Source organism: Lynx canadensis, chromosome E1 (genome assembly GCF_007474595.2).
Source record: "Lynx canadensis isolate LIC74 chromosome E1, mLynCan4.pri.v2, whole genome shotgun sequence".
Classification (NCBI taxonomy): domain Eukaryota; kingdom Metazoa; phylum Chordata; class Mammalia; order Carnivora; family Felidae; genus Lynx; species Lynx canadensis.
This window is the reverse complement of record NC_044316.2, coordinates 42,984,184-43,011,758: the sequence shown is the minus strand read 5'-3', so window position 1 is coordinate 43,011,758 and position 27,575 is coordinate 42,984,184. Positions and strand designations below refer to the sequence as shown.

General features: G+C 38.6%; 1 protein-coding gene across 1 annotated transcript in view; it reads left to right on the top strand.

Annotated features, from left to right (window-relative positions):
* The window catches only part of NSF (N-ethylmaleimide sensitive factor, vesicle fusing ATPase), a 147,901-nt gene that overhangs the window by 87,388 nt on the left and 32,938 nt on the right, over positions 1 to 27,575 (top strand). Inside the window, exons 10-15 of the mRNA XM_030295291.2 lie at positions 1,555 to 1,720; positions 2,834 to 2,908; positions 3,097 to 3,284; positions 10,887 to 10,982; positions 13,120 to 13,276; positions 16,583 to 16,716. Coding sequence (XP_030151151.1) covers positions 1,555 to 1,720; positions 2,834 to 2,908; positions 3,097 to 3,284; positions 10,887 to 10,982; positions 13,120 to 13,276; positions 16,583 to 16,716 — 816 coding nt within the window. The remainder of the gene's footprint in view (positions 1 to 1,554; positions 1,721 to 2,833; positions 2,909 to 3,096; positions 3,285 to 10,886; positions 10,983 to 13,119; positions 13,277 to 16,582; positions 16,717 to 27,575) is intronic.

Below are 27,575 nucleotides of genomic sequence, written 5' to 3'. Positions count from 1 at the left end.
TTACCTTATTTATGTACCATTGTTTCTCGCTGACCTAACTACAGTCTTATTATTATGAAGTAAAATTGACCTTTATCTTCTGCAGTTTCTTTGTCTGCATATGGTATAGTTGTATTTATAGCTATGTGAAAGGGCTGAAGATACTATCTGGACTGAAAAAAGGGTTACAAACTACTTACATAGCACCAGATTAATAATAGGAGTTATTTCCAGCTAGTTGAATTTTGGATGATTGTGATTTCTTTACATTTTTTAGTATTTTTCCACATTTTCTATAATCATGTATTTTGCAAATAGAAACAAAAATAACAGTTTTAAATACTTTTCTTTTGTTAATTTTTTTTTTATTTTTTAAAATTTACATCCAAATTAGTTAGCATATAGTGCAACAGTGATATCAGGAGTAGATTCCTTAGTGCCCCTTACCCATTTAGCCCATCCCCCCTCCCACTACCCCTCCAGCAACCCTCAGTTTGTTCTCCATATTTATGAGTCTCTTCTGTTTTGTCCCTCTCCCTGTTTTTAGATTATTTTTGTTTCCCTTCCCTTATGTTCATCTGTTTTGTCTCTTAAAGTCCTCACACGAGTGAAGTCATATGATATTTATCTTTCTCTGACTAATTTCACTTAGCATAATACCCTCCAGTTCCATCCACGTAGTTGCAAATGGCAAGATTTCATTCTTTTTGATTGCTGAGTAATACTCCATTGTATATATATATATCACCTCTTCTTTATCCATTCTTCCATCGATGGACATTTGGGCTTTTTCCATACTTTGGCTGTTGTTGATAGTGCTGCTATAAACATGGGGCTGCATGTGTCCCTTCAAAACAGCACACCTATATCCCGTGGATAAATGCCTAGTAGTGCAATTGCTGGGTCGTAGGGTAGTTCTATTTTTAGTTTTTTGAGGAACCTCCATACTGTTTTCCAGAGTGGCTGCCCCAGCTTGCATTCCCATTTTTAAAAATTTTTTAATGTTTGTTTATTTTTGAGAGAGAGACAGAGACAGAGCGTGAGCAGGGGAGGGGCAGAGAGAGAGGGAGGCACGGAATCCGAAGCAGGCTCCGACTCCAATCATGACTGAGCCAAAGTCAGATGCTCAGCCCACTGAGCCACCCAGGCGCCCTAAATAGTTTTCAAAGAATAGTTAATATTCAAGAAAATACAAGATTCAGTGAGCTCCCAATTTTTTAACTAAAATAAATTTAAAATATAAAAATAAATCTAGAGAATGTTAACAGCATTTATCTTTAGGTATTATATAGTATATATCATAGGTATGATAGGACCTAGTTTATTTTTAACTTATTTCTATTTGTTTTACAACTTCAGTTGTAAATAATGTGTATTTTTGTTTTATGGCTATTAAATATGAAGTTCTGGAATGCCTCTGAGAGCACAGCAGCCATGATTGATTATACTTTCTGTATTTGTTAGTCAAAATGCAGCAAAATCAATCCGTGGAAGCTTTGTTTTGCTTTTTTTAAATTAGTTTGTTTAATAATATATTCAAGTTATGACCTTTAATATAATTTCTTCCCTTTCTAGCTTGGTGCTAACAGTGGTTTGCACATAATCATCTTTGATGAAATTGATGCCATCTGCAAGCAGAGAGGGAGCATGGCTGGTAGCACAGGAGTTCATGACACTGTCGTCAACCAGTTGCTGTCCAAAATTGATGGGGTAGAGCAGCTGAACAACATCTTAGTCATTGGTATGTTTGCTTTAAAAAAACAAAAGTTCTATGATTTCAAAAACGTGAGATAAATAGGTTCTGAATTAAGATCTGAGCAGGTTGTAATTACACTGTACTGCCCATGTTTCCAAATTAGAATCAAGTGATATTGAAGAATTTGACTGTTTTAATGTCTAGCCTTAATAGGACAAATAAAAGATGGGTTTTAGTGACTCATGGGTGTATGCTTACAGCTCAAAGGTGAAAAAGACAGAGTGTAATGCAGTGGTTTTCAAATTGCATCCTGTAGGCCTCCAGGGGCCCCAGAGGTGCCTCAGGGTCTGTGGGTGAGCTTCAGATCATGTATCCCAGTGGTAACTTCTTTTAATTGCTTCATGTACTCAGATTCTTCTTCTCCTTCTTCTTCTCCTCCTCCTCCTCCTCCTCCTCCTCCTTCTTCTTCCTTCTTCCTTCTTTCTTTCTTGCTTCTTCTTTTTTTGAAATGTTTTTATTTATTTTTGAGAGAGGGAGACAGACTGAGCATGAGCTGGGGAGGGGTAGAGACAGAGGGAGGCACAGAATCCGAAGCAGGCTCCAGGCCCCGAGCTGTCAGCACAGAGCCCAAATGTGGGGCTCGAACTCACGAACCGCAAGATCACGACCTGAGATGAAGTCAGACGCTTAACCACCTGAGCCACCCAGATGCCCCTGTACTGAGATTCTTCTTAAGGTGACTTTAGAAACAAAACAAAACAAAACTTCTGCTGCTTAGGAAGGTTGAAAACCATTGGCCTACGGAAAAGGAGAGGGACGTTGAGGTTGGACAGATTACATTCACATACATTACCCCTCTCTCACTTTGATAGGCTACTTATCCTCTCTGAACCTTACATTCTCTTTTTAAATATTTGAAGTTTTCATTACATTTATATTTCATTGGCAGTGGAGTGAAATACTAAAGCAGAGTCTTCAGGTATTTTCATTAGAACAGATCAAGAACAAATCATATTTTTATTTGAGAATAATTGACTTTCTATTTGATGTTTATAAAATGTCTTAGCTTGTTTGAGAAATCATTATTCTTACATATACTGAAGGGACATTTTATCTTATTTTTGAACTTTGTTGTTTTGTTTTAAAATTTGTGCTCAGGAATGACCAACAGACCAGATCTGATAGATGAGGCTCTCCTTCGACCTGGAAGACTGGAAGTTAAAATGGAGATAGGTAAGCAGGTCTGTCACCGATTGGGAGAAGGGTGTATGTTTAGAGTTCATTAGTAAGAGCAAAGTCATGTAACTTAACACTAGATAGAAAAGTTGTATGTCGTGAGGAGCACAGGTTTACCTGCTTAAGTACCTATCAGAAAAGCCTTAGGATTATAATAATTTTTATTTCATTTTCAATTTTATCAGGCTTACCAGATGAGAAGGGTCGACTACAGATCCTTCACATCCACACAGCAAGGATGAGAGGGCATCAGTTACTCTCTGCTGATGTAGACATTAAAGAACTGGCTGTAGAGACCAAGAATTTCAGCGGTGCTGAACTGGAGGGTCTGGTGCGGGCGGCACAGTCCACTGCTATGAACCGACACATAAAGGTCAGTAAAATCAGGGCGCTTGGGGGGCTCAGTCGGTGGAGCACCCGACTCTTGATTTTGACTCAGGTCATGATCTCACGGGCTCATGGGATCAAGCCCTGCGTCGGGCTCTGCGCTGGCAGCATGGAGCCTGCTTGGGATTCTGACTCTCCTTCTCTCTCTGCCCCTCTCCCACTCACGTGCACTCTCTCTTTCTCCAAATAAATAAATAAACATTAAAAAAAAAAAGGTCAGTAAGATCACTAACAAATTAGGAGCCTGCAGCTCTATAAATACTGTGTCGGTATTCTTTCCTTTCACATGTGCCAAGGGCTGTGGTAATGCTGACTTTTGATAGAGAAGAGACATGGTAAAAATAGTAGTCGGTTGCCAGATCTTCAGAGTAGCAGGAAGAAATGTAATGGCGGCATCTGCCCCATGGTAACCACTGACACATTTGCCTTTGATTGATGCCATCCGATACAGACATGTGAAGATGAAGATTTCGAAGGATTTTATTTTTAATGTTTGTGCTATGTCGTAACGTGTCATAGGAAATTGTGTTCTCTACAATGCTAGAATTATGGGGGCTGCTTCATTCAGCACACACACCGAACACCTGCTATTTTCTGACTATTAAGCTGGTGACACATCATCAGATGTTTGGCCATGTCTCTCATGGAGCCACGAGCTCCGTGACCTCGCCTCTCAAGGAATTTAGAGTCAAGCAGATGGACCTGTTTGCAAATTAGTATAATAATGTTATTGATATTATGATAGAAATACATACGAGGATACTTTTATGTTGATAAAATGCTTTCGAATCTTTATCATTCCTTCTCCTCTTTAGATGGATGGATGACTCCCAGGTTGACGTCTCATCTCTTGAAAGTTTCTTTCTCCCACTTTCAGATTTATACTAAATATCTCTACCTGGGTGTTTTATCAGGTCTCAAATTTAATATTCCAAAACCAAATTCACTGTCTTTTTTTTTTTAAGCTACTTTCCTTCTTGTTCATATGTTCCTGTTTATCCCAATTTCCCAGGCTTTAAACTTCAGGATTCTCTTTAATTCCTGTCACTCCAACGTGTCCTACATCAAGTCGTTTGGCAAATGTCGCTTCTGTCTTGGCAGGTGTCTTTCAGTTTCTACCCACCTTCTGTTGGATTAGTCTTCCTGTCTCATACTGTTGTGCCCTACAGAAGCTTTCAGCACAAAGTACAGACTTCTTAGCCAGATCTTTAAAGTCCTCTAGATCTGACCCCGAACTAACCTTTCCAAATGTGTTCCCAGTTCTTCTCCATACTTCAACCAAACTGAAATACTACTCATTGGTCATCAGACATTAATTTATTTTTTCACTTTTTTGCTTTTGCAGAAGTCTTTACGGTCTGCGTTTACTTACCTTTTTGATACCTAGTTCACATGCCACCACTTGCTTCAAGCCTTTTCTGATTGTTCTCCTTCAAGAAGTCTGTATTGTCTTCCTTCTTGAAGTAGTAATGTATCGCTTTGTGGTACCTTCAGTTGACTTTGGTTCACCGTAGATTAATTCGGCGCCTACCCTCTGCCAGACACTGTGCTAGCAGTTAATGCTGCACCTGAAAGAAGTAAACCAACCGCCTGCCCCTGAGCAGCTCACAGTTTAATCTCCCCATTCAGGAACAGAAACTACAGGAGAGTTAAGGAAGTGAAAGCGTGTCAGAGCTGGTCAACTTGTGGGGTGAGAGGATGCTTCACAGAGGAATTTCTGGGCGGATGTGTTTCTTGGTGGTATAGGACATTTTAGGTAGAGGGCAAAGGAACAGAGACACAAAATAGCATGGTGTCTTAGGGTAATTCAGTATCGCTTCAGCATAAAAGGTAGCGGAGGGGAGGTAGAGAGAGACGTTGTAAGGAACAAGTCAGGAGACTAAAGCAGGGAGTGGAGCACAAAGAGCCTTTTATACTGTGCTAAGAAGTATGGACTTTTTTCCTGTGAGTAGTGCTAAGCCATTGAAGAGTTTTAAGAATAGCAGTGACATAGTGCTAAAACAGAAGCTCACTCTGACAGCTGTGTCGAGTGGAGTATTGAGGAGAGTGGAGTTGGCAGCATCCTATCACTCATTCTAACCTGAGGATCAGCAAACTATGGCCCGTGGGCCATATCCAGTTAACCACCCATTTTTATATATAATGTCTTCTGGGAACACACCCATTTATTTATGTGTTATCTATGGCTGCCTTCATGCTACAATGGTAGAGTTGAGTATTTGCAATAAGGACTGCATTGCCCACAAAGCCTAAAATAGTTACTGTCTCATTTTCTACGGAAAAAGTTTGTCAACCCCTGTTCTAGACTTTAAGTCCATATCTTATTCATGTCTGAATCTCCCCCAGTGCCCTAAATAGGTCTAAATACTGAGAACAGAGCAGGTGTTTGGTGAATATTTCTAGTAAACTCATGTATGTATTCCGAATTAAGCTCTACCTATAAGTCGTAATTTCCCTACATAATAGAAGTGACTTTGTTCTAGCTCAGGGATGCCAAAGGTCAGGATAGTGTGGAAATATAGTACTGGGTCCTTCATAGAATGGATCCATCCATCCATCCATCCATCATTCCTTCATCCTTCCTCCTTGCTTTAAGAAATGTCTTAGAAGTGATGGGGACTTCAAGAAAAATTGTGTAAATGATATGAAAATTGTTCCCCACCATACTGATCTCTCAGAACACATCAGTGCATCTTGGTTTAACCCACAGTGGCTCGTGTATTATCAGAGTTTTCGTATATGCACTGGCCACCAGATTATTTTCTTAGTCACTTGTAATTTTTACCACAATCGTCCTAATCCAAAATGTCATTCTAAGCCATTGTCTCACAAAGAAACACACATTCTTCAAGCATGTATTGGGTTTATCTACACACGAGGCAATGAGGAATGTTGGAAAGATCACAGCTTTTGTAGTCAGTAGGTGTGGCTCTGCATTATAATTCTTATACTTTATTTCTGTCAAGGGGAAATAACTACTTACCTCATCAGGTTTTTGTGAAAATGAAATCAGATACTGTATATGGAAATGCCTTACAGACTAGATAAATGTTAATTATTTCCAATTTCGTTATTATTGGCTGGTTTGAGAGCATACCATAAATATCCTTTCCAGTGTCTGAGTTTCTGAGTTTGTTGACTGTTTGCAGTTACAGTTTTTTTCACTGTAAGTGTTAGTTACCACTGTACAGAGTATGTTATCCTTCAGATTTGCAAGTAAGAAGTATTGCAAATAGTTGATTTTCTTTCCTTCACGTTTCCCATGTTTTTACTTTCAGACTTAAGGTAATGCATATTGACTTGTGATCAGTATCTTTTGTATCAAACAGCTTTTAATTTTTTACAGTGTTTATGAAATAGTTAATACATGGGACTTCAGGGAAGAGACTTAGAGGCCACTAACCCTTAGTCCCCAGAAAGAAATAACGTGAACATCTATTATTGCCTTTTCTGCATTTAAAAAAATCTGTCATCAAAACACTGTTTTCACAACAAGACTCCTCAGCTGAACAAAAGGCGTCCAGTTGTAGTATTTCCATTGCTGTAGATGTTTATAGCTTTGCTAGTAATGATTGATGAATAAGTGTTTAATTTGAAGCTTTTGATCTAAAGTTGAGACAGGACTTTAAAACATCCATAGCATTCAACTGTTTGTTCTAATGTCCTGTTTCTGCATTATAAAAAGCCAGTATTGGTTTTATTTTGTTTCCTTTTCAAAAGATTTAGGCTTAAATAAACTCAGGTGGACTCAACTAAATGAGTCTTCCCTGTTAGACTGTTTTCTTCAAGTTTTCTGAATCAAGTGGAAAATCCAGTCATAAACACCTGATGTGCATGTCACTTGTACTTGAACCCATGTTTGTGGTCAACTGAAATTCATATGACATTTGGTTGTTTTTCTCTTGAAAGGAATTTCTGCTTCAGGTAGAAAAGACTCATAACCCAAATTTCTTCTGCTCTAATCGGTTGTAAGGAAGTAAATTGAGGACATGCACGCACACAAAACACACAGACACTTTCCACTTGAATCAAAGCTCTGATTTATGCTTACACAATTTCAATAGCACTATTTCTTATTTTCTGTAGAATTTTGATTGATTAAGGTCATTCTGCCCTTAATTTGAGAGGAATGATAAGAACTTTGAAAGGTCAGATTTAAAAGGTTATGAAATTTAAGGGTGACCACTTGATAATTTGCTTGTGTTGAAATACAAGCTTATTAGTTTCTGCAGGTATAAGTTGAAAGATGTTGCCTCTTCTATATTGATTAGCTGTTATAAATAAAATGTAGGAAAAAAATCACAGTAATTCAGACAAATGAGAAAAGGTTTTCTGAATGAGTAAACATTCAGAATTGTAGAATATTTTACTTTATTTTATTTTATTTTTTTAATTTACATCCAAGTTAGTTAGCTTATAGTGCACCAATGATTTCAGGAGTAGATTCCTTAATGCCCCTTAACCCATTGAGCCCATCCCCCCTCCCACAACCCCCTCCAGTAACCCTCAGTTTGTTCTCCATATTTAAGAGTCTCTTATGTTTTGTCCCCCTCCCTGTTTTTATATTATTTTTGCTTCCCTTCCCTTATGTTCATGTCAGAATTGTAGAATATTTTAAAATTAGATTTTACCAATTTTGACAAAATAGTAAAAGTTAGCTAAGAGAAGTCCTTAGAAAACTTATTTTAATGAAGAGGTAGGAAAAATTTAGAATATTGTTTACAATTAGGTAACTTCTAAAATTCCTGTAGTGCCTAACAAAAATTTGTTCTAAAATAACTCCCCTAGCCATCTAATTTACTTTTAATTCATTGAGTGAGCCCTTTCTTAATGGCAAAAAGACAAGTTTCACACAGTTTCAGTCCTGAAATCTGTCATACTTTTTTGGCAAATGTGGAAAGGTAAGATTTTCCCTTCATATTGTTTTATGTTTCTATCATTTGAATTTAGTTTCACTAGCAGAGGAAATCAGCACATAAAACATCATAATAAAAGTTCAGGGCTATATAGAGCGGGGACATTTGGAACGAGGCTGGTGGCTTCACTGGGGTTTTAATGTGATTATGTCAGAGCTCCTTCACTTCCACCTGAGAGTTTACACCTTGTCAAATCCTTTAAGATGTGTCAAAAAGTTTTAATCAGAGTTTAAGACCTTTATGTAAGATTACCTGGGAAGGAAACCTTATATCCCTTAGTTAAATTATCCTACCCTTAATGTAAGAAAACGTACGGGCTTGTGTAGGATAAAATGAGATAATGGGTATGATGAAATGAGAAAATATATGCAAACATACTTTATAACCTATAAAGCACTATAGAGATGTCTATATTGTGAACTGAGCATTATAATTTTTTTCATAGAGGTGCTGTTTCCTGTAACACCATTTCCTTTCTTTAACTTAGAAATGTGAAGTAACTTAGAAATGGCGCCTGGGTGGCTCAGTTGATTAAGCATCTTACTTCAGCTCAGGCCATGATCTCACGGTTCATAGGTTCAAGCCCTGCATCAAGCTCCTTGCTGACAGTGTGGAGCCTGCTTGGGATTCTCTCTCTCTCCCTGTCTCTACCCCTCCCCTACTCATGCTTTCTTTCTCTCTCCCTCTCTCTACCCCTCCCCTATTCATGCTTTCTCTCTCTCTCTCTCAAAATACATACATACATACATACATACATAAATGTATGAATAAATTTTTTTGTAGGAGATTCTAGATGCCAGATTATATAGGGAAAAGTGAGAAAGGCTGTCTCCAATACCCCTTGTCTTTCCCTCTCCAGAGGTAGCCAACATTTGGGATGTATCTTTATAATCTTTTCTCTACATTTATAGTCATACAGATGTGTGCTTTTTAAAAAAGATTTTAATGGAATTATTCTGCAGTTTATATTTTTCACTTGGCAATATATATTGGGTAACTTTCCATCAGTATGCACAAGTCTTCATTATTTTGGACAAATGCACAGTATTCTAGAATATTACAACAATCTAAAATGTAAGATCCATGAGGGCAGGAACCCTGTTTTGAATTGCTATGTCTCTAGTGTCCAGAACAGTGCATAATAACTATTGTGAAAATGCTTGCCTATGCCTCCCTAAGTATATGTGAGAATCATTCTTTAGGGGAGACAGCTGGATATGTGTTCTCTTCTTGTTTCTAGTGTTGCTAGTGAGAGATATGCCAGTTTTACTCTGGTTTCTTTGCAGGTAACCTGTTTTTGTCACCAAAAAGTTGTCTAGGACTTCTCTTCACCTTTGGTGTTCTGATAGTTTATAGCAGTGTGTCTAGACAGATGTGGGGTTTTTTCATTTATCTAATGAGCACTCATTGAATCTTTTAAACTGCAAAGACACTCCTTTGGGTGCGGAGAACATTTTTTCTTCTGTCTCTTATTGTTCGTTTCTCTATCATCCTTTCTCTTCTCTCCTTCTGAGACTCCTCTCTGTGAAATTTTTGGATATGTCTTCTATGCTTTTTAACCTTTCTCTTTCACTTTCTGTCATTTCATGGGATTTGGGGCAGGAAGGGAGATAAATAAATGTATTCTGTTTTGCTGTCTTGATCCGGTTTCTGACATAGTTCCTTTTATCCCGTAAGTCTGACTTTTTACAAAATGTTTGTCATTTCATTTGTCTCAACAATCTGTTCCTAAAGGAACATGGCTGGTGTTTTATAATAATCAATGGAAGGTTAATATTGCTTAATTTACTTTTGTTTTATAGTCAGATGTTTTTGAAGATACCTTTTTTAAAAAACACAGTGCCATTTACAAATTAGACTCACTTGCCTCGTGCTATTGGGAGTGAGCCCAGTCGCGTTAAAAAATGTGCTAGTGTCTCAATCACTCATCAGGTCCAGGCAGCTCCAAGTGCTGATAAAGGCCTTGATGCTTCTCCAGATGTCTGTTCTAAGTGCTAGCTCCAGGTGCAGTAAGCAGAATATTTGGAGCTGGCACAAAGTATCAGCACAAATCAAAATTGTAGGACCTTGGTCTTCTAGAATAATGGTTCACAAACCTAGCTGAGCATTAGAATCACCCGTGGCACTTTTTAAAACTATAAATGCATGGACCCTCTGTTGAACCTGTCAGATCAAAATCCTGAAGGGAGTGGGGCTGGGCTTCTGTGTATCTTTAAAGGCTCTAGAGGTTATTCTGTATGTAGCCAAGGATGAGAACCACTGTTCTTAGAGACCCTTTGTATGTATTTTCTCCTCCTTGTGCCTTATTTTGAAGGGGAAAAAAAAACAAAACAAAACTCTCCAGTGTTCTTTGGTCCAAATGTGTCCTAATGTACGTAACTGGTACCCTCTGGTAGACACTTAATTTGCTTCTAATCTTCTGCTATTACAAATTACTCTAACAGATATCCTGATACATGTAACTTTGCATACATTTGTGGATATACTCCTGGGATAAATCCCTAGAAGGGGAATTGTTCGGGCAAAAGTTATGTATGTTTGTGAATTTGAGAGAGATGTCTTTTGTCTGTGAAAATATGCTTTTTAAAAAAGTCCCCAGGTATTACATTCTTAGACTGAAAATCGTCTTAAATCTTGGAAGGCCTTACATTTTTGTTTTCATTCCTGATTAGGCCAGCACTAAAGTAGAGGTGGACATGGAGAAAGCAGAGAGCCTGCAGGTGACAAGAGGAGACTTTCTTGCTTCTTTGGAGAATGATATCAAACCAGTGAGTATGGATATTGAGTGATGGATAAACTAAAAAAAAAAAACAAACCCACAATCGCCATTTTACCCAGTATTCTGTAAGGTTATATGGTATGTACTTTTAAAAATCAGGAAATCTCAGGATTGGAAATGTCCAGTAGGAGAAATATTTGCACATTAATGCTGATGGCTGAGTAATTAGTACTTAAATTGAAATTATTCCTCATGATAGGGAGATCACCATCTCATAACACTTGGTACTCTCGGACTTCATTTTTGCCATTCAGTCGAATGTAAAATGAGCTCTCATTTTGGCCTTGATTTGCAGTTCACTGATCACCTATGAATTTAAGTATCTCTGCGTATGTTTATTGGCTATATGAGTGTCTTCTGTGAAATGCTATTCATGTCTTTTGCCTGTTTTTCTGTTGTATTATTTATTCTTTATTTGGTCTGTTCAAGTTCTTTATATATTCTTAATAATTATGTGTTGCAAGTATCTCCTTTAAAGACTAAAATCAATTTGTTTTAGCCCTGTCTACTTTTTTATGACTGGTGTGACTTTTAAATATAAAATAATTATTTTAACTTACTGAGCATTGGAAATGATTTCATCTTTTGCTGTTATCATTCGTAATAGTTACCAAAAATATTAGAGCCCAGCCTAACTGATCTATTCCAAGATTTTTTTAATGACAAATAATTTGGCTACTAGGAAGGAGAAGCTGAGATAACTTGCTTAGTTAAGTAATTAATAACTTCCTTTTATTTGTTCCAAAGGTCCAGGGGATAAAACAGAAAATATAATGACAGAATGAGTAAGGAAGACTCATATATATGGTTAGCCTGGAGGGTCACTGTTTCCAGGTTCAGGTATCTTAAAGCTGCTGCTATGAAGCTTACAGCATATACTTGGAATAATTAAAGACAAAAAGCCAGCCAATCTGTATATTTCCTTCAATAGCCATTCAACAAGTGCTTACTAGACTCCTCCTTTATAACTTTTTACAGGGCCATCGAGTTTCTCATATCCAAAACAGGGAATGATAACTTTCTTCTGTGTACAGGAATCAAAGGACTAGTGCATTCAAGGACAAAAGCGTGGTCTGCAAAATGATTTGGTGGCAAAGTAACAGAGTAATGAGACCACCGTATGTTGTTGAGACAGTATTACAGAGGATGACTTTCTGTGAGGTGCAAGTTCTAAAGAGCTGTTAAAATCATTCCATATGTTGGATAATGAAAAATTGACTTTTTGAAGGATGTGGTAAATTTTTAAAATTTGAAGTTCTCAAGATATGGGACCTTTAGATTACGTTGAGTTATGTTTTCCTACTCATTTCTTCACTTGTTAACCTTTTAAAAACACAATTCCATTAAGTCGCTAAGTACTAAAGTTACTGATTACCCTTGGCAGCTGGTTTGGTGGGAGTTACAATTTAAAACTAGAAGTTGAAAATGAAGAGGGATGTGATTTAAGCTCTAATATGTAGCGAGCACACATAAAATTATTATATATAGTGATTGCTTTTATTTCCTTTTTCTGATACTTTAGTCTTTCATTATAGTTGCTCATTGCTACCTCATTCTAAATCTTATATTTACACACATAAACTTACCTTGGTGCCATTTAACTTATGTCCCCCACCACCAAGCTGATGTGGACAAGATCTCCTCAATGCCATTTCATTTCCCATTTTAATCCATGACACCGACAGTCAATGTCAGGATAGTATCTTTGTCTGCTGAGCCAACTGTTTCTAAGTTGTAAGTCCATAATCTCTTTCTCCCTTTGTTCTTAACAGAAGGACACAACCAGTGTACTCCTTATAGAAACAAGCACATTGGAACCTGCCCTTTCTCAGGGGTTACAAGGGCTTGGGCTCTTGTAGAATCTGACCCTAGAATCTTTGTTTTATTTTGTTAAGTCACCCAAAACAGCTTCCTCCCCACCACTGTTGGGTAAAAGTTTAAATGAGAAATTATAAGATAATGGTTTTTTGTTTGTTTTTATTTGCTTTTCAGGCTTTTTACGTTAATGTGGGATATTGCTCAATACTTTTAATATGTAGGAATTATTACTCATCTTATATATTTTTGGGAATTTTAGTTTTTATACTGACACTCAAAATGCTTTAAATTATAATTTTCCTCCATAGGCATTTGGCACAAACCAAGAGGATTATGCAAGTTACATTATGAATGGTATTATCAAATGGGGCGATCCAGTTACTCGAGTTCTAGAAGATGGGGAGCTGCTGGTTCAGCAGACTAAAAATAGTGATCGTACACCCCTGGTTAGCGTCCTTTTGGAAGGTGAGAAAGAATGAAGAGATGGCATTAAAAGTTAAAAAAAAAAAAAAAAAGCACTTTTACAAAGTTATTTATTTAGCACATTCCAGAAAAATGAATTATTTTCAGTTTAAAACCTATTCATGATCTAAAAATAGCAATCCAGTTTATGTACCAATATTGTACACAAATTAAAGTTGGGGGGGGCATGTTACTGATGAATGATAGTAACTAGTTTTCTTGTAGAATTGCATTGAAACTTCTGTTACTTAATAGACTGTGTGATACCACATAGTAATCAACTTGATTAAATAAATGTTCACTAAATATTATGTAGTAGACTGTATGATACCACATAATACTTAATTCAATTAAATAAGTATTCATTGAGCAAAATGTTTTAGGTATTGAACCAGTTGCTGGGGATATAAAGACATTCACAGAGTTCAGTCTGGTCATTAAAAAAAACATGTAAACAAATTCTTTTTTTTTTTTAATTTTTTTTCTTTTAATGTTTGTTTATTTTTGAGATGAGAGGGGGACAGAGCACAAGCCAGGGAAGGGCAGAGAGAGAAGGAGACACAGAATCTGAAGCAGACTCCAGGCTCTGAGCTGTCAGCACAGAGCCCCATGTGGGGCTCGAACTCATGAACTGTGAGATCATGACCTGAGCCAAAGTCAGACCCTTAACCCACGAAGCCACCCAGGCGCCCCCATGTAAACAAATTCTTAACTACAGTGTATATGTGAAGGTGTGTGTGAATGCAAGTCATTTTGCGCAGGATGATCAAAGAAAGCTAAAGGTGGTATTTAATTTAGACTTGGAAGGATTAGTTAGGAGTTTGCCAAGTAGACAAAAAGGTAAGGACATTCTGTTCACCGGTTAACTTGTTTACAGTTATGATTAGTACAACAACAGAAAAGTTTGGTGAGTCCACATGACAGAGGAATCTAACTCCTTTCAAAGGTCTGGGAGTGAAAGCTCCCTGAAACACATTAAGCCAAGACCGGAAGGATGAGAAACTGGCTGAGCAAAGTAATTGGGGAAGATGTTCTAGGTGGAGGGACCAGCATGTGAAAAAGCCCTGGATGGGAAGCAGATGGAAACAGAAAAGGAAGGGCTCCTGGGTGGCTCAGTTGGTTGGGCGTCCACCTTCGGCTCAGGTCATGATTTCGTGGTTTGTGGGTTCGAGCTCCATGTCAGGCTCTGTGCTCCCTCTGTGCAGTTTCTGTGTCTCCCTGTCTCTCTGCCCCTCCCCCACTCATACTCTGTCTTTCTGTCTTTCAAAAATAGATATAAAAAAAAAAAAAAGGAAGGAAGGAAGAAAGAAAAAAAGAGAGAGAGAAAAGGAGAGTGGCTAGGCATGAAACCAAAGAAGTAGACAGGAGCCAGTTCATGCACAGCCTTGTGGGCCATATTAAAGATTTAGTCTCTGTCTGAGGGGCAGTTTGTAGGGTTTTCAGCAGTAAAGTGACATGATAAGGTTTGTATTTTCAAAATGTCATGACCGCTTTGTGACAGAGAATGGATTGGAGAGTCAAAAAAGATACAGGGGAAACCAATGGTTAGAAGCAGTCGCATTAATGCACCTTGATGAAAGTTGATTGTGGTTTGAAGTAACATCCTGGTAGTGGAGATGGAGATAAGCAGACCATTTTGAGAAATATTTAGGAGGTAGAAGGAAAGAGGATTTATAATAATCATTGTTATTACTTATAATTAAGCTAACATTCTTTGAATTGTTATTATTGGTTAGTCACTCTACTAGCACTTTGCATACACTATCTTATTTAAACCCCACTTCAATCATATGAAGGCAGATGCTTCTGTTATCCCTATCTTGTAGATGGGGAAGCTGAAGCTTAGAAATATTAAATAACTAGATTGAATATGGGGAGAGGTATCAAACATGATCACCAGGTTTCTAGTATACACAACCTGGTAAATGGTGCTGTGTACTAAGATTGGGAACACTAGTAGAGAAGCAGATTTTAAGAAGAAAGGTTTTGAGTTCAGTTTTGGACATGTTGAGATTGAGGTTCCTATAGAATAATTGAATTGGAAATGTTGAGTAGCCCATTGGATATGTGGGCTCAGAAGAGAGGTCTGGCTGACAATAACATTTATGAGTTGTCTGTGTATAGACTGTTGTTGAATCCATGGTGGTTGGGTGAGGTTACTTACAGAAAGGGTGTAGGTTGAGAAGAAAAGGGGGCTTGGAACTGATCTCTGAGGTTTGTCAACATTTAAGAAGCAAGTAAAGCAGGAAGAGTTGACAAAGACTGAGCAAGAGTAACCAGGGAGGTAAGAGGGGGAGAAGAGAAGGTGCTGTTACAGAAGCCAAGAAAAGTATTTGTAAAAAGAGAAGAGTTCTCCCATTGGATCAAATATTCCTAAGAGGCCAACAGATGAAGTGTCTGTTGGATTTGGTGACATAGAGGTCATTGATGACCCAGATGGGAGCCTGTTCCATGTAATGGGAATGGAAACCATAGCATTTGTTTGAGAATGGAGGGAAAATGAAAAGTGGCAGCCAGTGTAGATAATTGTTTAGAGAAGTTTCATTTTGAAGGGAGAAGCAAGACTAGTGTTGAGGGGTGTGAAGTCCAGAAAGTTTTTTTGCTTTGTGCTCAAATGTGCTTAAATGCTATTGGAAAGACCAGGGAAGACGAAGAGATGGAACATATGGGGAAGAGGATACAGTCAGTAATGTCAGGTTCTTGAGAAGATGGGAAGGAAGAATCGGTTGGTTTATGGGTGGAAAAGGGACACATCTTCCATTTCACAGAAGGGAAGGAGGAGAAGATGTCTAAATACAGTTAAGCTTATAGATTTGGCTGCCTTTATGAGAAGGCCTAAATCTTTAAAATTTTAGCTTTTAAAGTCGTATTTGCTTCTAATAAGGCAGTTTTCCCCTGCCCACAATATTATCTCCTAAGAAGGTCGTATTTGTTTATTAGACAAGTGATTTGGTAGAACTAATAACATAGGACAGATAATGTGTTTGAAGGTATTCTTCTTCTTTTTTTTTTTTTTTTAAGAAACAAAACCCTTGCATATTATATATTTAGCCAGAAGTTTGAAAGATTAAGACTATGAGAAAGAAAGAAGGAATGTATTTCATCATACCTTTGAGAAATGCTAATCAGTTCATTAAGTTTAGTTGCTAATAAATAAGAGAAAACATGTCTGCTGTGAAATTGTGTCAGGAAATGTTAATGAGCAACTAGTTGAGACCTCAGTACATTGTGGATAAAAGTTTAAACTTGTTTTATTCCCCTTTGCTTGGTTTGGCTTTTTTCCCCTGACTTGCTCATATCTTTATGCAGGCCCTCCTCATAGTGGGAAGACGGCTTTAGCTGCAAAGATTGCAGAGGAATCCAACTTCCCCTTCATCAAGATCTGCTCTCCTGATAAGATGATTGGCTTTTCTGAGACAGCCAAGTGTCAGGCCATGAAGAAGGTATCAAGATTTTTGCTTTCATTTGAATCTCCTATCTCTTAGATACATGTGTGTACACATGTACATATCTGTCTATCTTTGTACCTGTATATATGTAAAAGCCATAGCAGCTATGTTCTTCTCAAGTGGAACTAAATTATCAGCAGAATTTGGGGGGAAACGGGACTGTTTAGATAGATTTAACTTTGTAATGCATTTTTATTAGCATTCCTTTATCTTCTAAGTTATGTTTTGTTTAATACGTATTACTATTAATTTTCATCTCTTAAGTTTGTACCGACTTGATTGAAAGAAAGATCAGGTTAAAAGTATTTGAGTAGAGTGGAGCAAATTCATTTAGGCTTTTTTTTTTTTTTTTTTTAATTTTTTTTTTTCCAACGTTTTTTTATTTTATTTTTGGGACAGAGAGAGACAGAGCATGAACGAGGGAGGGGCAGAGAGAGAGGGAGACACAGAATCGGAAACAGGCTCCAGGCTCTGAGCCATCAGCCCAGAGCCCGACGCGGGGCTCGAACTCACGGACCGCGAGATCGTGACCTGGCTGAAGTCGGACGCTTAACCGACTGCGCCACCCAGGCGCCCCAGGATTTTTTTTTTTTAAATCAATGTACAAAATCAAACTTTTGGAGATCAGTTAGGTTGTGTGGTTTGGGAAAGAACAGAGGTAGATCATTGGAAAGCTATTCTCAAGTCCCCTACAAAAGGATGGCGATATAGTAGGTAATGATCACAATCTGCTTGGCGACTCGATGCGGTCCTCATCTTTCTTTTTCTTTCCAAGTGCCACTTGTCGCCTTCTTAATATGACTACTTTGAACCTTCAGTGAAAGGAAGAGCAACATAGAACAGAGTCCCAGAGCTGAAAGGACTCTAAGACCATCTCTTACATTTGAGCAAGTGCCGTGTCAGGCCTCTGGGGTAGCAAGTGGCTGCTCTTTAAAAACACAAAAATCACTGATAAGACTTAATGGCTGCCACTTGGGAGCCAGTGTTCCCGTCGATATTCTGATTTGGTGTACTCCCCGACAGTGAAGAAGTTATTTTTTATATCTAGTCGAAGTATTTCTCCTACTTAAATCCTATTTTTCATGCTTGAACTTTTATAGATATGAACTGACTCTAAGTTAATGAAATGTGGGAAAATCAGAATCCGAGAAAAGAGCCTTGAGAATTGGAGTGCAGCCTGGTAAAGATAGCTCAGGAGTTCTTTTACCTTGTTCCTAGGCTCCCACTTTATAAAGATATAGGATACGACTTTAGGGGTTTCTTAAAGGAAGAGACAGAAGAGGAAAATATATTTTAAAATATATATAAATTGAGAAGTCAGCTTCTCGTTTGTGCAGGTGGCAGAAGATTGTTGGTATAAGGTGCTTGAAATGGGTGGAGGGGGCAGAGCTTGAACCAGGATTCTTCTCCTACACACTGTAACATCAAGATAAATATTCTAGGTTTTTTTTTTTAATTTATTTTTTTTTATGAATTTATTTTCAAGTTAGTTCATACAGAGTAGTCTTGGCTTCAGGAGTAGAACCCGGTGATTCATCTCTTACATAGAACACCTAGTGCTCATCCTGAAAAGTGCCCTCCTTAATGCCCGTCACCCATTTAATCCACCCCAGATCAACATTCTTTATAAAGGTCTTTGAAATTGGGTGTGAAAGAGAACCCAAAAAGACACAAAAAGAACCTAAATGTCATAGTTTTTTCTGTGTCTGAGGTGACACCGGTAGTACCTGTCCTTCTGGGGAAAATCTAGACGGAATCACTAGAACCAGTAACTTCCCTAATGTAGGTGGGGGTTGCTTTTCTTTGTTTTTTTGTTTTTTCCTTCTCAGGGGAACCCTTAAACAACTTCCTCTGGTGAAACTTTAAATAATAGCCCTTGGACCCTGTGACCATTGAACGTACCACTTAATTGAGCGGCTAATTCTGTTTGTATTTCCCTAAGTCCTCTAATTCCTTATACTTGTTCAAAAATAGTAGTCTTCTGTACAGATGGTAAATGACTCCATTGCTTTTCACCAGCTGCCAGCTTCTACCTCAGATGTACTCTGAAATGTGGGTGGATGGTCCTAGTTTTTCTATAAAGTTTTAAAAAAGCACTTTAGGCTCCTACAGATCAAAGCTGCTTTGTAAGTGTGAGATATTATCATTTTTATTATTTTAATCTCTTGCAAATTGACTTGAGGGGGGAAGGTAATAGATGCTGGGCTTAGAGGCTTAAATGGTTAAATTAATGACTTAATAACTTATGATTTAATCTTTAAATTGTTAAAGCCTTTCAAGGTAGAGTTTTAGATGAGCAGAAGGCTAAGGAATATAAAAATAAGTGTCTATACAAGCTTATTCAAAATTGTTTCGATTCATGATTCACTGTCTGGATCATCCGTGCACCCTTAAAGTTACAAAAATTATTTCCATGTCGTCAGTATTATAAATTCCTATTAGACTTTTCGGTTTTTCTTGACAGAAAAAAAAAAAAAGAAAAAGAAAAAAAGTCATTCCCTGTAACTAAAGTACAGAACAAAGAATGAAGCCTAGGAGTCTTAGAAATATATCAGAAATATTGCAAAATCCTACCCTGCAAATAGTTTTCACATTGTTGCCTAATGATAGGTTGACAAACGCCTGAGGGCTCAAACCAGTCTAAAGGTGCTAAGTCTTCCAGGCTGCTTTTGAAAATGAAATATAAATGCCATTCCTTAGTGCTTCTGGTCTACCTCCCACTGCTGTAATCTTTCCTCCATTTTTAGTGTAAGGATGGGAAGAAGATGTTTTCTTTCTTCATTTTTTTTTTCCCCAGAACACAAATAATCTATAATTTTTTATTGATTGTGGAGAGGACATTTCTTTCTTTTTGAGTTCTACCCCCCTCCCCAAAGATGTAGCTTTTCCTGATCACAAAAATAATTTTAAAAATACAGAAAAGAACAGAATAAAAGAAAAAAGAAGCCATGTTTATCTTTCAACTTTCTTGTATGCTTCGACACACATACACATGCATTGTGTATGGGGGATCACATTGGACATACTGGGTTTTGGGGTTGTTGTTTTTTTTAAGTTTATTTTATTATTTGAGAGAAAGAGAGCACAAGCAGGGGAGGGGCAGAGAGAGAATCTCAAGCAGGCTCCATGCCAATAGCACGGAGCCCAGGGTGGAGCTCAGTCCCATGAACCCTGAAGTCATGACCTGAGATGAAATCAAGAGTCAGACACTCAACTGACTGAGCCACCAGGTGCCCCGGACATACTGTTTGAAACCTGCTTTTTTCATTTAATCTATTACGAGCCTTTTTCCATGTCATTAAAATGTATGTCAGTATTATGTCAATAACTGTATAACGTTCATTTATTTATTTTTAATGTTTTTGTTCATTTTTAAGAGAGTATGAGCAGGGAAGGGACAGAGAGGGAGACAAGGGATCTGAAGCAGGCTCTGTGCTGACAACAGCGAGCCCAATGCAGGTCTCGAAATTAGGAACCACAGGATCATGATCTGAGCTGAAGTTGGACGTTCAAGCGACTGTCACCCAGACGCCCCTGTATGATATTCATTGAAATATTCGCCTTTTGCTGGACATTTAGTTTGTTTCCAGGCTTTTTCACAATTAAAAATAATATTCTTTAGAACTATCAAACTAGAGAAATCACCGTCCCCATTTTCTTACTAGATTTTTCTTAGAGTAGCATCATATTCTATTGGCTGGGAACTTGGGCTTAGGTTTCAAATAGATCTACCTTAGAATCACAGCTCCACCACACTTACCAGGTCTTACAGTCACTTAACTTATAAGCCTCTGTTTTCTCGTCTATGAAATGAAGATAATATTCAGAATTAAGTGAGATGGTAATCTATGTAAAGTATGTGCAGTGCTTTGGGATAGAATATGTGCTCAGTAAAGTGTAGTGGTTATTTTTACTTATCATTATTGCTGTATATACATTTCTGGTTACTTCCTTGAATTCTCCGAATTGGGATGCTGAGGTAAAAACATTGATATTTTGAAGATTTCTGATGAATATTGGTATCAAAACTCTTATGTAAAAATACTGCTGATTTATAAAGTGTACTTCAAAAAGTTGTACCAGTTTACATTCGCAGCCCCATCATGTGAATGTCAGTTTCCTTGGACTCTCACCTACACTTGATATTATTAAAATATTTTTCCTGGGGTGCCTGCCTAGCTCAGTTGGTGGAGCATGCAACTCTGGATCTTGGAGTTGTGAGTTGAAGCCCCATGTTGGATGTAGAGATTATTTAAAAATTAACTCTTTAAAAAAATAAATAAATAAAACTTTTTTTTTTTTTTTTTTTTTTTTTTGCCAATTTGTGAGGTAAAAGATTGGTATTTAAAATTATTTCTTCAGGGGCACTTGGGTGGCTCAGTCGGTTAAGCATCCAACTCTTGATTTCAGCTCAGGTCATGGTCTCAGTTCCTGAACTTGAGCCCCCACATCAGGCTCTGCCCTGACAACCTGGAGCCTCCTTGGGATTCTTTCTCTCCCTGTCTCTAAGCCCTTCCCCCACCCATGCGTGCGCATGTGTATGTGCACGGGCATGCGCACACTCTCCTTCTCTCAAAAATAAACATTTAAAAACTTTCTTCAGCTACATTTTAATGAGTAAGTACTCAAGTTGAAAGATTTTTTAAAATGTTTTGTAACAGTAATAGTTGAAATTAAAAACTATAATTTCATATAATTTAACATATTTTTGCTTAAGAAAGACGATCTGACTAGCTAATTCATAGAATATCGTTATGTACCATTTTATTGCTTAAACCAAGAGGTAAGAGTTTTTGTTAGTAGGGAGGCCATTCGGCCTGTTTTAATGAGTATCTTAGAGATTTAATTGTAATTAAGCTATTGCTTCTTGTTCACATATGGAGGGCGCTAAAATACATGATAGTTTATTCTCAGTTCATTAAAAATTTACCTTGTACTTCTCTTAATTTGCTTAATAAATCCTTTCTCTGTGGAGAGAAATCCTTTCTCAACACTGCCATTATCCCCACATTCAGGGGTGGGGTGGGCGGGGATACCACGTGTTCCATTAAGATATTTGAAGGATTTACAGACCTTCTTCTCCCTAGTTTATGTTTGCGTCCCAACTCCATTCTGTTTTTAAATTTCTGTTCCTTTATCCATTTTGCATCTATATTTTTTAAAAAATCTAATTTACTATTTCTATTAGTGCCATTAAATGAACAAAAGAACAAAACAGTAGGGTTTGATTTTAACTAATTACCTAATCTTGATGCTTTCCGAGTACACGATCAGTACAGAGATGAAATGGAACAATCCAGTGTGACTAAATTGTTTGAACAAAATTAAGTAGGAATATCAGTGATTTATAAAACTATACCCACTAATAACATAATATGGTCTTGTTTTTAAAGGACTGAAAATTAATGGGAGAAATTTTCCTTTCCACTAGCTTTGCAAGAAGGAAATAATCTTCTCTGAATATCCTCCTGTAAATCCCACTGCAAATTGTAGTCTGTACAGAACAGAATCATGGTGCCTAATCCTCCTCTTTTCATGGTTTAGTCCATACAAAGAGCAGAGCTGGAAATTGGATCTTTTGACAGCAGTTACTAAGCAACAGAATTTGGATGTTTTTGGTTAACATCCTGATATATCAGGTAGCTGATTTGCCGAAGTTTGTGCACGTATTAAATGAGAGAAGTGGACACTCCGGAAGTGACTGCTGGTCCCTGTATGGCTGGGGGGCGGGCGCATGTCGTTGTTTTGTTTAATACACTCTCTCTTTGGGCGCTCGTATCTCTGGCACACAAAGGAGAATAGTGCAGATCTTTAGTGGAACTTTCAGACCTTGTGACTTTTTATATTATTAAGAATATCCCACTCTGTGGTTTGTGTTATGTAAAAAATGTAAGAATTTTTCCTGAAAAGCAGGGAGAACAAATGAGGGATTTTAAGGTCATTCCAGGAAACTTTAGTGCTTTGCCAAAAGTTTAGGTCCACTTCCTGAGGCAGTTTCATTAGAAGACAGCTAATGTTTGCTTGGTCTACTCCCAGGTTATTTTTAGAAACTAGAGATTATTACTGATAGCACCGATTTGAATTTGCTCATTTACGTTTTTATATGCTACCAAATATGATTAGGGTATGCTTTCAACTAATTGCTGACAGATTTACTACATTAAGGATTTTCTAAGTCATCAGATTCCTACTGTCATCAGATTCCTCCTAACTAGGTGCTTCACGCCAACCACTTCAGAATTGAGATGAACTCTTTCAGCCCCAGAAGAACCAGAGAATTTGGCTTCACTTGCCTCAGAGCACTAATGAGGTTATAGAAAATGGAGGATAGAATCCACTTAGAACATGCTTTGCTGTGGTTTGTGATTCTGAAAGGCTGGGATTAACGTGGAGCTCATGCTGGCGTGTTCCCATGTGTATTCATGTAGACTCCAGAAGCTGCAGCTGCTGCCCCTCCCCTACACACAGGTGGCTCCCAGCTTGTCTGTAGATTCCAGGAGTGGGCTCTGTGCCTGGGGAACTTGCAGTGTCCTTGAGGACCATAATCAGACCTGCCCCAAGCCCTTTGTGGCAGGAGCCCCACGCCTCTTTTCCTCCGTGCTTGCATAGTGCTTCCAGCATGTTCTTGCCTTCAGCCCAGGCTCCTCGTACTTTAGTTTGTCTCTTATGACCCGCTACCTACCTGGCATACAAGAGATGTGGTACTCAAGAGTAGAAATAGACTGTGGGATTCTCTGTTTTCTAGAGAAACTGTCCATCTTCTAGAACAGACCTGTCATTATGTCTGTGTTGACCAATGCTACTCTTTATGCACTTTTTCTTCAGTCCTTCCAATTCTTTTTCTTTAGCCTTCTCTTCCAGGCTTCTTATCAGACTCTAACGCTATATATACTGATAATTTTACCTGCTGATATTTACTGATATTATATGCTGATAATTTTATACTGAGAAGTTTCCTGTAGGAAACTTCCTGATAAAACTAGGATGACCAGACATTCCAATTTGCTTTGAGCAATCCTGGTTTTTACCTGTTCTTCCAACATGATTATTAACAGCTCCCTACTTTCAGGTGTCCTGGTTTGCATGATAACTATTTATCTGATCCCCAACTGAGAACCTCTCCACTAAGATGAAACTTGAGCATCGCACGTACTTTTGTCGTACTAAGTGAGAGGATCTGAATTTAAATTAATTTTTAAAGACACTTTGGGAGGGGCTCCTGGCTGGCTCAGTTGGTAGAGCATGCGTGCGACTCTTGATCTCAGGGTTGTAAGTTCAAGTCCCACATTGGGTGTAGAGGTTACTTAAAATTAAAAATCTTGAAAACAAGCAAACAAGGAGTCTTTGAGAACGACCACTAGCCCAGCTTCAGCCCATCTGCCTGACTTTTGTCGGGCGTCATTTGTTGTGCAGCGGCACTGTGTATCTATCTGCCGTGTGCCCTTAGCAATGGTAAGTTTGGCACGTCAGTTGTAGTGCTCTAGCTGGGGCGGTTTGTACATTTTTCTTTTTTTTTTTCTGCATCTTTCTTTCTGATACCACTGCTCCTTTTTGGGTTTATCTACCTAAAGTTGTGGTAGAACTTCCCAACTCACTGTGTAAATATCTCACTAGGATTTTCATCTGGCAGCTAATTGCGTGTACTTGTCAGTCAAATCTGAGTGTCTTCTTAGTGAACATTGTGCTGGGGCCTGGGCCAGGGAGCCTAGACTGGAAGGGACTGAGGACACTAGGCCAGAAACAGGGATCTGGGGGAAGGGTGGTGACCTTCCATTACACTAGTAAAGAATTACGTGTGTAAGAAGTGAAAGGGGTGTGTGTATTTAAATTAGAGCAGAGTTGCTACCCAAAGGAGTTTCAGTTGACCTGTCAACTGAAACTGGTCAAGTTACAACTGGAATCGCACAGCCTTTGTCATGGTTAGTAGGTTGTTAAGAGAGTTAGCTGTGAGTGCTCCTCTCCTCATGATAGTAATTAGTACATTAAGAGCTGTCTGTAAAAAAAAAAACAAACAACTACATTAAATGACTGCCGTAGGTACTTTTCTTCTAAAATCTTACAGGTAAGTCATGCAGTCAACTATGAAGGGATTTGTAATGCTTCATGAACACAGTATCTGAGGTAAATTGGTGAGACAGCGTACCAATTTATCATCAGTTTTGACCCCAGCAATGTCCCGAGTAAGATTTCTGTAGCAGTGTAAGCTCTCCACTGTTCTTGAGAAGGGAGACGGACTGATTCAGGAAAAAGCTAGTACTGCACATAGCCACTCCACCATGTCCCCGGGCCCTGTGGCTCTAACCCACAATATTGCAGCCTGACAGACAGAGTTCCATGATGGCATCAGAGCCTTTGTGGAATTCTGAACAGTGATTTGAAGAGCAAGCATTATTTGCAGGGACTCCTTGAAATCACTAAAGTTTATAGGATACCACACTGGCTGCTATATTGGGTCCGGTCTTCAAAAAAATAGCAAAGAGCCACTAAGGAACCGCTTCTAAACTTTTCTACTATCTTGAATTCACCAACTCAAACCTAAAAGGGTCCATCATTATGTATCAGGAGGCTGAAATAAATGTCCTATTTTCCTTCCCTTTGAGGGGTGGTGCAAGGAGAGGTGAGGAGCTTCTCTTTCCCTGCTCTTTACATGTACTCATCATGACCCATCCCCAGACGACCTTCTCCTCTGTTCTCTATTTTAGTGGCCAAACCAGAAAGAACCCTTGGCTCTAGTTTCCTCCTCATTACCACACCCGTTCATCCCCAAGTCTTTTCAGTTCTGCCTCCTAAACATCTCTAGAGTCCATCCACTTATAGAACACCCCCCCTCCCGCTTCCAGACCACCATTATCTTTCACCTGGAATTCTACAGTATTAAACAATGATTACTCCCTTCTGATGTTTTCTCTACATCAGGCAGAAAAATGTTTCTTAATCATAAACCTGACATGTTAGTCCATTATTTAAAATCCTTTAGTGGCTTTTCATTTCCTTACAGTAAAACTTCAACTCATATGAGATGTAAGACACTTCACGTCCAGGCTCTTTCGTCACCTCTTCTGCTTCAACTCTCACCAACCATTTCCCACACATACCACACCAACATCTCTTCATTTTAATTCTTACTGACTATGTGTCAGTTCCTGCAGTGCTTCTGAATTTTCTCACTCTGAGCCTCCTAATATTCAGTATGCTCCTCTCGGAACAGTTTCTTCTCCGTTTTCCACTGGTTGTGTATCCTTCAGGTCTCAGCTTAAATGTCACTTCCTAAACTTAGGACACCATCGTTGATTCCATAATCCTCAGTGTCAGTTAGGATAGGCTAAGTTATGCTGCAATACTGAGCAACCCTCAAATCTCAGTGGCTTAACATAACACGGTTTAATTCTTATTCACACTGCATGTCCATCATGGCTCAGAGGGGGAGCTCTGCTCATTGAAGTTTCTCAGAGACTCAAACTAACATGTAACAGAGGCTCCATCTCACATGTGATGGCATGATAGCCGAGGCCAGATAAAGGCAACATGGTGAATCGTGCAGTAGCTCTTAAAGCTCCTTTCGGAAAGTGATCTATATTTCCAGTCACATTTCATTAACCGACACGAGCCCCATAGCCATCCCTGACGTAAGAGGGGGTGGAGAACTACAGCCCGACCACATGCCAGCTCGTGCGTGGGTCTCCCCAGTGACTACCCCAGCTCTTTCGCTATACAGCACCATCTCATCTTGTATTTCCTCCAGCATAGTAGCGTCATGCTTCATTATGGTTACGTGGACCTGCTCCCCCACTCCAGTTTTTGCGGAGGTGGGATCGTATATGTCTTTTTCGTTACTCTCTCCATTGCCTTCGTTAATGCTTGACACATAATAGGAATTCAAAATTATTTGTTGAATGAATAGACCAACGCTCTAAGATTTGGTACTTGACCCATTGTTCTTTTACCTCTACCATTTCTCCTTGAAGATATCATCCCCTCTCGTGGTTTCAGCAATCACTGACTGCCCTGAAGGTGAGCCCCATACCCTGACTTCAATCGTACATCTCCAACTACTTGTTGATATTTCTGCTTGAATTAAAAAAAATTTTTTTTTTCAACATTTATTTATTTTTGGGACAGAGAGAGACAGAGCATGAACGGGGGAGGGGCAGAGAGAGAGGGAGACACAGAATCGGAAACAGGCTCCAGGCTCTGAGCCATCAGCCCAGAGCCCGACGCGGGGCTCGAACTCACGGACCGCGAGATCGTGACCTTGCTTGAATTTAAAATGCAAATTTACTCTTACAGAAAATATTTATTGATTACTTTCTGGTAAGGCATTATATTAAGTAATGTGAGGATACAGAGATAATTAAGACACCACTTGCCTTCAAAGGGCTTATAGTCTAGTATAATACAAGGAAGAATACAATGGACCCTTAATATGTGTACAATATACAAAATGCTGTACCAAAACGGAACAGAGACAAGTGATTTATGGCAAGATGGAATTAGAACTTGTGTCGTTTGAATCACCAAATCCACTGGGCAAGTATAAATACTATTCTGTGCCAGATCCTAAAGACAACACGAATAAAGTTTTTATCCACCTCACAATCCAGCGGGGAGATACATAGCTGAGGAGGCAAGAGTAAATGGGATTTTAAAATGGGATTTAACACAGTGTGGGAGAGTGAACAAGGGGTTAAGGGGACGGTGCAAAGGAAAGCAAGCAACAGAGGTGTTCTTTCACACACGCAAGCAGGAAACGTTTATTAAGCACCAGTGACGTGTCAGACATTGCAAACCTAATACTGAGGAAGACAGTTCCTACCTTAAAGAACAGATAGCATGTTGGGAGGAACCTACTATCT